This window comes from Diabrotica virgifera, chromosome 2 (genome assembly GCF_917563875.1).
Source record: "Diabrotica virgifera virgifera chromosome 2, PGI_DIABVI_V3a".
NCBI lineage: Eukaryota > Metazoa > Arthropoda > Insecta > Coleoptera > Chrysomelidae > Diabrotica > Diabrotica virgifera.
In genome coordinates this window covers 174,585,229-174,601,092 of record NC_065444.1, presented here as the reverse complement: position 1 = coordinate 174,601,092, position 15,864 = coordinate 174,585,229, and the positions used below count along the sequence as shown (strand labels likewise).

Genomic DNA, 15,864 nt, shown 5'->3' with positions numbered 1-15,864 from the left:
AAAAACGAAAAAATACACGTATTCAATATTTTTGAAAAATCTATCGAATGATACTAAACACGACTTCCCACAGAGAGGGGCGGGGGGTAAATTTAATATTTTAAATACGAATCCCGCGATATTTCTCGAAATGAACATCAGATCGAAAAACTGAAAAATACACTTATTCAATATTTTTGAAAAATCTATCGAATGACACCAAACACGACCCCTCACGGAGGTGGGCTGGGGCTTACTTTATAATATTAAATGGTAGCCCCCATTTTTTATTGCAGATTTGGATTCCTTACGTAAAAATTAGTAAATTTTATTCGAAACATTTTTCCGAATTATGGATAGATGGCGCTATAATCTAAAATAACGATTGTTGGAAATAGAAAAATAAATTAAAAATGGACAAGTCCCCACTAAACTGGAAAACTGTACTTAACTTTTTTTGGTTTTAGGACGTAATCTTCAAAGACCAATAGGTCCCCAAAGCGTTCGAATTACTGCACATTTAGCATACTTTGCACCTCTACCACAAGTACGGCGGTTAAAATACAGTGAAGTGCGCTAATAACCGGCAAAATATTTCAAAAGACGGAAAACATAATACGTTGTGATATAAAAAAAAGAGTTGAAACTACTAGAGATGGGAAATTACCAATAGAAACCTATAAAACATTATATTGATAGTTTTTCACCTTTAGACGTATCGGTTGAGTATGACAACTGCCACTGTGACAAAATTCTCCTCTGAGAGTTTGACTCAGATACTTCTAAAGGATTCCCATCTCCACTAGTTTCATGTCTTTTTATACCATAACGTATTATATTTTCCGACTTTTGCATTATTTTGTTGTTTATTATGGCATTCATCACTGTATAAAAATATTTTAAGAGCCGTCTTTATAACAAGTAACTAAATAAATTTAGTTATAACACATACCATTTTTCTGCCAAAGGATTTTTCATTGAACATGCCATCAGACACAAAATTGTTTTGCTGTAAGTATTTTATATTATGTATCACTAGATAACTAACTTTCTAAAAATTGCATTCCTATTCTTTTCCATATCTATATCTTAGTCATTTCATCGAAGTCTGCGTTATAATAAAGATTGCTTAAAGATGACCGAGAATCACTCCACACTTCAAATACAAGACAATCAATATTAAAAGCTGAAATGGAAAAACAGACATAAGCCAAGTGAACCACATCAAATATACATTCAATAGCTGAGATTACTCTCAAGTTAATGACAGTATAAAAGAGCTGACTGTAGTATTCTATCAAATATATTAAACCAGTGAAATTCCACCAGACTGATTACAATCGATATTTTTTCCTCTCCGTAAGAAACCAAAAGTTAAGCCGGCCACTCACGGTTCTGCGGCATCGTTCAATTTTGTCGAATTCGACTAATTGACAAAAATTTTGATCGTGTGTGACCGTACATCTAAAAAATCGTTCAATTTGACCACTAGTCAAGTTAAAATAGGACAAAACCTCTCAATTTTTACAGAATGGATCGATTTGCTTGAAAATTTAAGAATAAGTAGTGGATAGTCCAATGATCAAAATCAATCTGATTACTTTTACCATGGGGGTGGTTGACACCCCATCTCAGGGATGGAAATTTTTTATTCTATTCCAAAAACGTTCTATACATTTTTTTGATAAAATTTATAGGTAGTTTAAATTTATTCGCTGTCGAAAGTTTTAGTTTTATTTCGAAAAAATCAATGTTTTTAATAAGTTTTCTGCTAATAACTCCAAAAGTTTTCGTTTTATCAGAACAACTTAGCTTATAGCCCAGTAAATGAACGGGAAACTCGAAGGTACCGTGTAATTTTAAGGGTCAACTATGAATTGCATGAAAATTTGGCTTTAGGTTCTACTTGCCCTCCACTTGAAAGTTGAAATTGTGCCGTTGGTTGCTTTTACTAGGGGGGTGACAGTCACCCCTTCTCGAGGGTTCAATATAAGACCGGAAATGGATAAATTGCCTGATTTTAAGGAACTTTTTTTTATAGAGTTTTTTACTTAAGTCAATACTTTTCGAGTTATTTGCCATTGAAAATGTTAATTTTTCGACAAAATACTACGTTTTCAAACGGTTTTTCGGAAATAGCTTAAAAAGTAAATATTTTATCGAAAAAAATATCCTTAGCAAAAGTGTAGCTTATAAAAAACCCAAAAAAATGGTGTATCACTAAAGTCTATCAATCAAACAAAAACATAGTTGTAGCTCATGAAAAATACGTTCTTATTCGTCTAATTCCAAATCGAATAATTCAAGGTGAAATCACCGAAAAATTAAGCACTTTTCGGGAAAACCCATTTAAATTTTTTTAAAGTGTTTATAAAAAGCTTTGTTTTAATTGCTAACAAAAGTTTTAGCATTAAAAATAAGCGAGTTACGCTCAAAATAAAGTTGATCCTCTTTTTTTGTAAAAAATCGTGAAAATCTCACCGTGTTTAGCTCCCCAAATGAAATTAATCTCTACCGCTTTACAAACAATTTACTTACCTATCTATTTTTCATATGATCTGTCAGTCTCACCGGTTTAAAGTGTTTATTTGTGAAAGGGTTATAATTGAGAAAGCTTGAATGGGTCACTAGTCACGAGTGTATGCAAAATTTGAACAGCCATATCTTAACCAATTTTTGTCTTGCGGAGAAACAAAATGAAACTAGCATATTTATAATAGCAAAACCTACATTTGTTTACTCTTTAAGATTTTTCTTATCACTAATACTTTTTAAGTTATTTTGAAAAAATTAAATTTTTCAAAAATTTTTAGAAATTTTTTTCTACTGTAAAACCAAATGTTTTCGAAAATAAGCACTTTAAACCAATCAAACTTACATATCATATAAACAATACACATACAGTTAAAATAGATGGTAAAGCCAAACGATTAATTTCATTTAGGGTGCTAAATAGAGGGAGGATTTCACGATTTTTTTTTACCAAAAAAAGGGGCAAACTTTTTTTTTAGTGTAACTCGTTTATTTTTGATGCTGTAAACCTTTGTAAAAACCAAAAAATAAGCCTTTTTTCGATACTCTAAAAATGTTAATAAGGTTTTCCCGAAAAAAGGCTTCTTTCTTCGGTAATTTCGCGTTGAATTATTCGATTTGGAATTAGACGAAGAAGAACGTATTTTTCATGAGCTACAACTTTGCTTCTACTCAATTTGTAGACTTTACTGGTACACCATTTTTTTTTTATTTTTTATAGGTTACACTTTTGTGAAAAATATTTTTTTCGATAAAATATTTACTTTTTGAGTTATTTGGGAAAAACTGTCTGAAAAAGTAGTTTTTTTGTCGAAAAATCAATATTTTAAATCGCGAATAACTAAATATTGTCTTACGTAAAAAACTTTATATAACAAAAGATGCTTAAAATAAGTCAATTTATCCATTTCCGGCCTTATTTTAAACACGCGTTTTTCACCCCCCGAGAAGGGGTAAATGTCACCCCCCAAGTAAAAGCAACCAACGGCACAAGTTCAACTTTGAAGTGGAGGGTAAGTGGAACCTAAATCCAAATTCTCATGCAATTCGGAGTTGCCCCTGGAAATTACACTCCAAAACGGTCATTTATTGGGCTATTAACAAAAATGTACCTTTTGAAAAAATAAACAAAACCGTTTTTTTTTTAATTTTCTTTAAGACCAATAGTAACCCAGCTATATTTTTATGTTGGCTCTTCTTCGTCAAATGCTAAATATTGTAGTTTCAAAGCCAGACGACGGGGAAAACTATGCATTTTTCGAGGACAACTTGTTCATAGTTTAAAGTACTTAAAAATATCTACCTCCAGAAATAAACAAAAATCTGTAGCTCAAAAATTAACTGATTTATAATGAAAAGAATGTTAGTCCCCATTTTTTCAGCGAAAAAGTGATCGAAAACAACTCCCTAATCACCACCCTAAATAAAATTAGTCATTATCCTTATTTGACCTTTTTTATTTAGGTATTATTAATAGGTTCTAGAAGTTTGACCGGCTTCTAATGATTAGTTAAAAAAAAGTTACGGTTAAAAAATTAATAGAGAGAGAGAGAGAGAGAGAGAGAGAGAGAGAGAGAGAGAGAGAGAGAGAGAGAGAGAGAGAGAGAGAGAGAGAGAGAGAGAGAGAGAGAGAGAGAGAGCCTGTCTGCTGCAGTATTGCAGAGTTGACATCATCGACGATCTTGCCGAACACCGCAGTACCGTGAGTGCCGGGCTTTAAGAAAGATTGTAGATTGTTAGTTTGATGAGTTATTCGGTTAAAATACTCTTGCATATCATTTTAAACAAAACTGACTAAGAGCAGTTTGAGTTCCGGAGAAGCCTTAGAACTAGGGAAGCCATAATGTTCTATATAGAAACATTCGACACTTAATTAAAACTATCGAAAACATCTACCGGAGCAACACAATAAAAGTAAAAGTAGAAGATGAACTAACTGACCCAATCGAATTTGGCAAGAGGAAAGACAGTGGAATTCCTTGAATCCTTTATAGTTCAACCTGATCATGGATCAAATAATGAAAAAAATAAGAACCAAAAAAGGATAGCAAATGAAAGAAAAAAACTTTAAAATAATCTGTTATGCAGACAATGCAATACTAATCTTTCTAAGTGAAGATCATTGCTGCACAAACTTATTATAAATGCCACAAAATTTAACATACTAATTTCACCAAAAAAGACAAAATGCATAGTGATAACAGCAAATCCAATAAGATCTAAATTGGAGCTGGAGATGATAGAACAAGTGATAGAGTTTAAATATCTAGGCATCACACTATCTGGCTACAGAAACCTAAAAACAAAAGTGGAAGATCAAGTGAGTAGATCAAATAGAGCCGCAGGGTGTCTGAATAACACAATATGGAGAAATAAAAATATCGGAAATGAAATGAATGGCCGAATTTACAAAACAAGTCATAGACCAATAATGACGTCCACGGCAGAAACACGACCTAACAGAGAGAGGACAAGAAGGTTGCTTGAAACGACGAGGTAAAAACACTTCGAAAAATCGATGGTAAGACTCTATCGAACAGAACTAGAAGTACAGATATACGACGGAGATGCAAGGTGGACAACATTAATAACTGGGTAAAAAATAGAAGAATAGAATCTAATGACCATATACATGGTGAGTCACCACTAACTCGACGGAATATTACAGCGAAATGGTCAACATTTGAAAAAAATTTAAATTGAGTAGTGTGTAAGTTAATAGAGGCTACATTTTAAAATTATTTTTGGATATACAGGGTGTCCCAATAATTGGCGGCGTATCAAAGTTATATTTTTTCTTATGGAACACCTTGTATTTCATTGAATTTTTTAATTATTCGCAAAAAATAAGGTATAGTTTCATAAGGCTTCCCTATACCTATGTACAGAGTGTTCTGTGTTATGTTGACTTTTCTTAAAATGTAAAGTTTTAAAAGAAGGCTTATTCTCAAGTTATTTACGAAATTATAAAAACATTACTTTTTCATCTAAATAGTTGGATATTGGTTGAATGTATTCCATGATTAATTATTACACATTTGTTCACAGGGCGTTCAAAATTTACAGTTCCATTAGTGGAGTATTCAATGTGTCGTATGATGCTTATTTTAAATTGAACACTATCTATATTAATAAACAATTATACTAAACAAATTTACCTCTTTCGAATGGTATATGGATGTCCTATACCTAGGTGTCATATTTTTTGCGTAATTTACAATTATTTAAATTCTTAATCTGTAAATCGATTTTAAAGCAAAAGATGTAGTTAATTAATGTCATTGTATAACAGTGTCAGTTTATGGCAGTACGGTCTGGTACCTATCTTATAAATGCATTCCATGCTTGATTATTACACATTTATTTACAGGGTGTTCAAAATTTACAGTTTCGTTATTGAATTATTCAATGTAGCATAATATGATGGTTATTTTATTAGAACACCATGTATATTAATCAAGGATTATACTAAACACAGATTGTTTCTCTTTCGAATGGTATATGGTATATGTTCTATACCTAGGAGTCATAGTTTTTGCGTAATTTACAATTTTCTTAAACAGTACATCGATATTAAAAATATTTATAGTCACTCTCGATTTTTAAACCCATCATCTTGGCATAGTTGTAATATGTTATAAAAGCTCTGCCAAAGTCAGTTTTAAGTAAAAAAAAATTGAATATCATACACCGATGTTTATAGTTTTGATAATTACCAGACCGTACTGTCATAAACTGACAATGTCATACAATGACAATAATTAACTACATCGTTTGTTTTAAAATCGATTTACAGATTAAATTATTGTAAATTACGCAAAAACTATGACACCTAGGTATAGGACATCCATATACCATTCGAAAGAGGTAAATTTGTTTAGTATAATTACTTATTAATATACATGGTAATCTATTTAAAATAAGCATCATATGACACATTGAATACTCCACTAATGAAACTGTAAATTTTGAACACCCTGTAGACAAATGTGTAACAATTAATCATGGAATACATTCAACCAAGATCCAACTATTTAGATGTAAAAGTAATGTTTTTATAATTTCGTAAATAACTTGAGAATAAGCCCTCTTTTAAGATTTTACATTTTAAGAAAAGTCAACATAACTCAGAACACCCTGTACATAGGTATAGGGAAGCCTTATGAAACTATACCTTATTTTTTGCGGACAATTAAAAATTCAATAAAATACAAGGTGTTCCATAAGAAAAAATATAACTTTGATACGCCGCCGTTTATTGGGACACCCTGTATATTTACAAATAATTTTAAAATTGAGCTTTTATCCACTTACAAACTATTCAATTTAAATTTTTTTCAAATGTTTTACCATCTCGTTGTAATCTTCCGTCGCCTTAGTGGTGACTCACCCTGTATAAGCCGAATGACAAGACATAGAGTAAATAAGGACAGTGAGAGACCGTTCCCCAATAGGAAAATGATAAGTGGAAAGACCACGAAAACAATGAAACGACAACTTACTAGAGGCACATTGAAAAAACAGACAGAGTCATGTCTATACAAAAGAAGAAAAAGAAGAAGAAGAAGAAGAGGAAGAAGAAGAAGAAGAAAAAGAAAAAGAAAAAGACGAAGAAAAGAAGAAGAAGAAGAAGAAGAAAGAAACATTCATTCAACGATGTTGGAAATTAAGAAAATCCATATACATGTGCTTCATTTGTTTTGAAAAGGCATTTGATTACGTACAACATACAAAATTTATTAACGCCTTGCAGAGTATACAACCAGATGACAAAGACACCACACTTATAGCCAAACCTTATTGGAACCAAAGAGCCATTATTAGTACAAACAGCAGATAATCGAAGCCAATCAGTTTTTAACGCATCATCAGACAATGTTGTGTACTGTCTCCTCCTGAGAATATATTCGGAAAAGCTTTAAAAGATCAAAAAGGAAGTATCATGCGAGGAGGCATAATTAAAAATGTACGATGCACGAAGCATACTGTGATTCTATGTGATGAAAACATCGATCTCCTGCAAGAACTAATCAATAAAGTTGACATGAATACAGAAATTAAGCATTACCGATAAACATCCACAAAACTAAATAAAATGAACAATATAGAACATATCGGCCCAGATTAACTGTTATTAAACTAGAAACGCTAGAAAGGATAAAACAATTCAAATACCTTGTATTTTGAATCTATCCTTAGAAATCACATGTCGAATTGAACAGGCAAGAAGCATATTTCAAAATGTCAATCCCTTATTACCCAATAAATCATTGTATATAGAAATCGCTCAAATATTTATTAGGAATTATAAACTTTTTTGTAATGTTGTGACGATGTGAAACTTGGATTTTTACCCTTTATATTATCATGAACAATATCAACGCATTTGAAATGTGGTTGTATTAAGAATAATCGAGGACCAGCATAACCAGAAATGAAGTTCTTGATAGAATAGAGCATTGATGAACTCAATTAAATATAAAAAGATGCAGTTTTTCAATCCTAAAAGCAACATTAATAATATTGAAAATATTAAAAATATTACTAAAATATTTTTAAATTGAAAAACTTATTTGTACGTTTTCCTGGTGACAAGCCTGCGCTCTCTCCGATGAGATTCCAATAAGAATCGAAAATCGCGATTCAGAGAGCTGGATTGCACTCCGTATTCTAATTGAAAAGTAAGATTGTTTTGCCTTCGCATTGCAACTGAATAGTAAAAATGGTATACATTTTTATTTTATATTCGTATTACTCCGTAGAGTAACTAGGTGCATTTTCCGTTGGAACTTTACCAAGCTGCAGACGGGCGATGTGAATTGCATAGTGTAGAATTCCTTCCCTTTGTCTTCACTGCAGCATCCGTTTGGCTTGCAAATTGTAGAAGCCTTGGAGGTGTCACCAGGAAAATATACCAATAAGTTTTTCAATTTAAAAATCTTTTAGTAATATTTTTAATATTTTCAATATTATTAATGTTGCTTTTAGGATTGAAAAACTTCATCTTTCAATTGCTAGATGACGCTAGTCACCTACCCTATTTGTTTCAGTTGCAATGTGTGGGAAAAGCTCTCGGTGCTGGTCAGTTAGGATATAGAGAACAAGCCTGCGCTCTCTCCGATGAGATTCCAATAAGAATCGAAAATCGCGATTCAGAGAGGTGGATTGCACTCCGTATTCTAATTGAAAAGTAAGATTGTTTTGCCTTCGCATTGCAACTGAATAATAAAAATGGTATACATTTTTATTTTATATTCGTATTACTTCGTAGAGTAAATAGATGCATTTTCCGTTGGAACTTTACCAAGCTGCAGACGGGGGATGTGAATTGCATAGTGTAGAATTAGTTTCCTTTGTCTTCACTGCAGCATCCATTTGGCTTGCAAATTGTAGAAGCCTTGGAGGTGTCACCAGGAAAATATACCAATAAGTTTTTCAATTTAAAAATATTTTATTAATATTTTTAATATTTTCATTATTATTAATGTTGCTTCTAGGATTGAAAAACTTCATCTTTCAATTGCCAGATGACGCTAGTCACCTACCCTATTTGTTTCAGTTGCAATGTGTGGGAAAAGCTCTCGGTGCTGGTCAGTTAGGATATGGAGAACAAGCCTGCGCTCTCCCCGATGAGATTCCAATAAGAATCGAAAATTGCGATTCAGAGAGCTGGTCTGCACTTCGTATTCTAATTGAAAAGTAAGATTGTTTTGCTTTCGCATTGCAACTGAATAATAAAATAAAAATGGTATACATTTTTATTTCTGTTAAATATCTTTATTAGATTTAAATGTGTTACCGTACATTAGCTCGAATCTATTAACCCGCGAGTAGTCGAGCGGTGAGATAGAATCTCAATTTTTACCCTTTTTCGCGATAACTTGATGAAAAATTTTGCAATTTTGAAAAAATTTCGTAAGTGCCTCGAGGAAGGGTGTAGTAATGCGCACGAATTTTCTTTTTTTTTTCTTCTTCTTCTTTTTTTGTAATTAGTGGCTTTGGGGAGAGCCAATTAGCTTTAACCCGCGAGTAGTCGCGCCTTTAGATAGAATCTCACATTTCATCCTTTTTCGTAATATAATAAAACCTGTCAGTAACGGCCACTAAAAATGAAAGAACTATTGGCCGATATAGAAAGGTGGCCGCTATTGCCAATTTTTGTAGTCTACATATTTTGGTTTGGGAAATTTTTAAACTGGCCGTTAGGACAGGTGGCCGATGTTAGCAGGGGGCCGTTAACACAGGTTTTACTGTACAGTAAAATTTGTCAGTAACGGCCACTAAAAATGAAAGAAATAGGCCGATATAGAAAGGTGGACGGTATTGCCAGTTTTTGTAGTCTACATATAATTGGTTTGGGAAATTTTTAAACTGGCCGTTAGGACAGGTGGCCGATGTTGGCAGGTGGCCGTCAACACAGGTTTTTTTAATAAAATTGTTAGAAATATATATTTTCAATATAAAAAGTAGATAAAAATAGTACAAAATAAAAATTTGTTTTAAATTCGTATTTTGAGATAGAATCTCACACGCGACTATCGACGTTACAGAAGTGAGCGCGACTACTCCCGGGTTAAATGCAATATGGCCGGCAAATATTAAGACATGATTTTCTAAAATGTTCTTAATGAACATATCAACTGTCATTTACTCAATCATCTCCACCAGTTTGTTATGTTCTTTCTAAAAAATACCACACCGTAGCACTATGCCGCCACCATCAAAATTAATGCTCGATATATACGTGGTTATAGCTGGCGTACCGTTCACCACAATATGGTGAACGGTATGCCAGCATAATATTATTGTGGAAGCATGAATGACAAAACTTCGTCTACAGAAGAGTTGGCAAACGGCATGCCAGTTATAATATCATACAGACAGAGCGTTAATTTTGGTGGAAGCAGCATAGTGCTATGGAATGGCGTTTCTTGGAAAGAACATACCGAACTTTGGGTAATTGGTTAATGACAGCTAACAAGTAAATTAACAATATTTTAGAAGATCATGTTTGTCATTTGCCAGCCATATTGGATATGACACATTTGTGCTAATGCACATTAAAACACGTCTTCATGTCGCAAGTATAGTGAATACTTACCTTGATGAGATTCAATTTAAAAATTATATTGGCCACAGTGGCGGCCCGTGGGGTAGTGCCATAGAGCCATGGCACTACCTTGCTAACTATGCAGAAACATATTTTTTATCTTCAAAACTTTTTAATTCCTGTCAATTTTTTTGTGTGTATTTCTTTTGATCTTCATAAATTATATAAAATATGACAACTATGGGCGTAATACAATCCCTGCCGACAGCGGAGAGTATTCGACAGGAGAATCTTCTTCGTGCCGAGTTAGTACTGGCACGACTAAAGAGAGAAAGATTTTACGAGCATTTTATGTAAGTGACAGAGAAAGAGCTATATTGGACTATTAGTATACCTTTAAATTAAAATCTCTGTGTCCGGCACGAGGGTATGATGCCAGGTCTATTTATTTTGAGTTTCTTCACGTGCTGGTTTGTCGCTTTTATTATGTATATTTTCTGTTAAAAAGTTTTTGTATTTGTAATTAAACTTTTAGTGCATCATGATCGTGGGTATTTTGATAATATTTTGATTATTTCTTAAGTTTAATTTATTAATTGACAATGAAGATTAAGTATCATAAAAAATTTTTTTAGTGGTTTTTCGCTAGAAAAAAAAACTACAGATGTTGTAAGGTGTTGTGGAGCTTTCGAGTTAGCTTTAAGAGGTCACGACGCAAAAGAGAATTCAGAAAATAGAGGCATATTTAAGGAGCTGGTCAATTTTTGACAATATCGTGAATCCGTCACTAAAAATTTTGGCGGCTGCCCGAGTTCTGGCATTACCTTCTTAAAGTGGTACGAGCCGCCACTTATTGGCCACCATACAGCCCATATCGGAGTTAAATCCGATCGAGCATTTATGTGACACTTTATAACATCACATTCGGAAAAGTAATCCTAAACACGTGACACGAGAGGATTGCAGCACAAAAAATTTCACTTCACATGATAATTTGAAAATATGCAAATCACATTCCAGATTTCACATCCGTAGAGTCAAGCAGACATGACATTTGACTGGAATATTCAGATATTTGTCATCGTCGTATACTGACTAGACAAGAGGGATAAGCATGACGACTCATCATCATCATCATCGTCATCGTCATCTTTGGCTTTTACATTTCTTCGTTAGTCTTTGCCGCGATTACTATTGTCTTCCATTGATTCCAATCCTGTGCTACTATATCTCATGGTCTCACTTACATTTTCAGCCAGTCTTCTCTGACTGTATCTTAACACCTTTTTCTAGACCATCCTGTCGGTCTTCTACCGTCTGGATAAAGCACATTACTAATCAGTTTGTCGTCATGACTCCGTACCACGTGGCATGCCCATCTTAGTCTATTGGCTTTTGTGTATCTCACGATGATTTTATGTATCTCATGATGAATAATTGTATTCTCTTACGAATATCTTCGTCTATCCTCCGCTCTCTTTCAAGATACCTAAATTTTCCACATTTTAAATCTGCATGTTGTTAATAATAAATAGTAGGTAAGTTCTTCTTGTATATTCTTATGGATTTAATATTATTAATATTTATTTTCAAACCTATTTTATTGCCTTCAGGGGAAAGCGTTTCTAATTGGTCAGCCACATCTTGGAATCTTGGTCCTAATATGCAGATACCGACGACGTAGTCCAGATCGCTTAGGCGTGTGGTTAAGGTCCGTTGTATCCCTCTTATATCGGTGTTTAGTTTGGAGAAAACATAGTCTACAGCTATGTGAAAAAGAAACGGAGAAAACAGTCATCCCTGTCTGACTCCAGTAAGTTCGTTAAATTCGTCACTATTGATCCCATTGTGGTCACGCTGCATTTTGCCTTAGTTTACAGTGACTTTAAAATGGAAAATATTTATTGTGCGATTTTTCCAAAAGCTAATATATATTATGACAATATACAGTATGTCCCTGTAAGTTGTATCCATATGGAAAACTTTTTTATTATTAATTTTACGAAAAAAAGTTATTCTTCATAAAAAGCACTGCATGGTCCAAAACCTAAGATTCAACCATCAGATATCAAATTTTATGAATATTATACGGGGTATGTCAAAAAGTTTGAATTTCACTCAAGAGTAAAGTAGCTTTATTTTTCACAATATTGAAAATTGCTATTACGAAAAGTTGTTTGGAATTAAAAACAATATTTTAATATGCAATTACAGCCTACCAATTGAAAAGTTTTTTTTTTAAATTATGGTTAACTAACATTCTTTTCAGTAATTTTAATTCTAATAAATCTTTTATTATAAATTTTACGAAAAAAGTGATTCGAAATAAAAAGTTTTGCATGGTCTAAAATACTCTAAAACCTAAAATACAACCATGTTATGTCAATTTTATACGGGGTGTGTCAAAAAAGAAAAATTTAGATCAAAAGTAAAGTAACTTTATAGCTCAAAATATTTCAATAAGAAGGATGTAATTACATACTGAAACATGGTTTTTAATTCTTAGTAACTTTTCATAATAACAATTTTCGATATTGCGAAAAATAAAGGTATTTTACTCATGAGCCAAATTCATATTTTTTGACATACCTTGTATAAAATTGATAAAATTTGACATAAGATGGTTGTATTTTAGGTTTCAGACCATGCAGTACTTTTTATCAAGAATCCCTTTTTTTCGTAAAATTAATAATAAAAGAGTTATCATAATTGAAATAACTGAAAATAATGTTAGTTTTTCATTATTTTTCAAAAAAAAAAAATTTCAATTAGAAGGATATAATTGCATATTAGAATATAGTTTTTAATTCCAAACAACTTTCCATAATAGCAATTTTCAATATTGTGAAAAATAAAGCAAATTTACTCTTGAGTGAAATTCAAACTTTTTGACATACCTCGTGTAATATTCATAAAATTTTATATCTGATGGTTAAATCTTAGGTTTTGGATCATGCAGAGCTTTTTATGAAGAATGACTTTTTTTCGTAAAATTAATAATAAAAAAGTTTTCCATATGGATGCAACTTACAGGGACATACTGTATATGATAAAAGTATGATTGAACATGATTTAATAAAATATAATACAGTGATGAGGGCGCTAATAACCGGCAAAATAGCGCAAAAGATTTTAAACATATTTTGTTTTATTTAGCTAACGCCTCGACAACGAATGGACATTGGCATGGTAGGTACGGTAATTTTTAACAGTTAGGTACCTAGTGTAATGTGTAGTGTGTGTGTGTTGAGTAAGTGTCTTGTTACTTTGTAAAGTCGCCGCCATTGTCTTTGCAAAGAGACGCTAATTGTATCCGAACGTCTGCGGTCGCTCCGATGAGTACCGATCCCACAATGACAGAAACTATCTTCATTTATTAATTTATAATAAACGAAAAATTTCTGACCCTAGTGAGATTCGAACTCACGACCATTAGGACTTTTCGATTCAAAGGTAGGCGCTCTTACCACTGAGCCACAGTGGGGGTATCGAAAACATATTAAACTGTGAGATAAAAAGAAATAAAAATAGCAGAGTTGTTCAATGTAGCGATAGTACCATATAAATTGACATTATATTGATTGTTTTCCACCTTTAGACGTATCAGAGGAGTATGTCAACTAAAACTGTCACTGTGACAGTGGTATTTCTCAAACTCGTCCGATACGTTTAAAGGTGGGAAACAATCAATATAATTTCTATCTACAAGTTACTATCGCTAAATTTAACATCTCCACTAGGTTCATCTCTTTTTACCTCACAGCTTAATATGTTTTCCATCTTTTGCGTTACTTTGGCGGTTATTAGTGCGCTCATCACTGTATAATAAAATATGATAAAATAAAGTTGGGATTGATTTCATGTAATCGAATGGACTATCTTTTAGTAAATTCGTCCCAGGAACGCAACTCATAAATATTGGCGATATCATTTTAAAGTCTTTTACTTTAAAATGTTTATTATACGTTTGCATTGCCACTATAAATGAGTCAGATTAAATAAATTATTAGAAGATTTTTTTTACTTAGCAACAACATTTTTGTTTATTTTAATAGTATTTTTTATTTTGACAACGAAATCCGATTTGGGCTTCGAAACGTTAATAAATTAATTTTTTAGTAAAATTGTGGCTTATTTCCCATAGAAAGTACTTAATTATAAAAATGCCACAAGGAAATAGCTTCAGAACAACATGATAAAATATGATAAAACATAATATAATATGATAAAATATGATAAAATATCATAGATTTTAATAAAATATAATGAAATATGATAAAATATGGCAAAATATGATAAAATATGATAAAAGATGATAAAACAATAACATGACAAGATAATATGAAAATAAGATTTCACAAAATTTTGCTGTACAATTTTAAACGTTTTTTTTTTGTTAATTTTTATGATAAATTAAATAATATCTTATTATGTAAAAAGTACCGTTTTATTATAAGTTGTTAAATTGTTTTTATGCTCATGTAAAAATCTAACATAGTATTCACAGCTATTTATTTTAAGTAGTGTAATCTTTGTTTTTCCTGTCGTAGAGTAAAAATAAAAAAGAAAATGTTTTTTATGGAATAGCTTGATCTTTGGGAAAAGAAATAAATTTGACTTCAAAACTTTATTTCCAAACCCTCTAGGGTAAAGGTTAAAGGGTAAATTAAAATACCATTAAACAGCATAAGTCATCCTAAAGTTTTGAGAGTCCGCTATTAAAATAATTTAAACGCGTAACCCAGTTTTCTATTCACTAGGCCTAAAACTTACCGTCTTTATCGTAATGGCTCCAGACCTCCATGAACTGATTAGCCGACAACTTTTTCAGTTCCCGGGAATGAGGATCTCTGAATTGTCTCATGAAATTCGTAGCTTTTTCCAAATTCAGCCGTTTCGCACTTACTTGTTCTGCGTGGGTGGTCATTATTATTCTGAAACAGAAAAGGCTTGCTTAACAATTTGCATTGTATGAAGTTGAAATAGGTTTTTTTTATTCAGAAAGTTTACAAATAATTCTAAATATATCTAAATTGTAAAATTTCTGGACACCAGAAACATCAGAAACTATTTGTATTTTGTGAATTTCATGTTGATAAGGTACAACGACAAAATAAAAAAAAAACAAGAAGAAGAAACAGTAATAAAACACTTTTAGCAAAGATCAAAATACGTAGCAACTAAACAAGTAGTATATAGGGTGAGGCAGATAACTGGCCTAGTAGAAATATCTCGAGAACTAAAGGCAACAGAATCATGAAAAATGGAATAAAGGGGTTTTGAAGATGACCTATTAAATGAAA

General features: G+C 32.1%; 1 protein-coding gene across 1 annotated transcript in view; it reads right to left on the bottom strand.

Moving 5' to 3' along the window:
• Positions 1 to 15,489, bottom strand: part of LOC126880302 (calbindin-32) — a 697,932-nt gene extending 682,443 nt beyond the window's left edge. The window contains exon 1 of the mRNA XM_050644100.1: positions 15,335 to 15,489. Coding sequence (XP_050500057.1) covers positions 15,335 to 15,488 — 154 coding nt within the window. The 5' untranslated portion in view covers position 15,489. The remainder of the gene's footprint in view (positions 1 to 15,334) is intronic.
• Between the last annotated feature and the right edge of the window lie 375 nt (positions 15,490 to 15,864).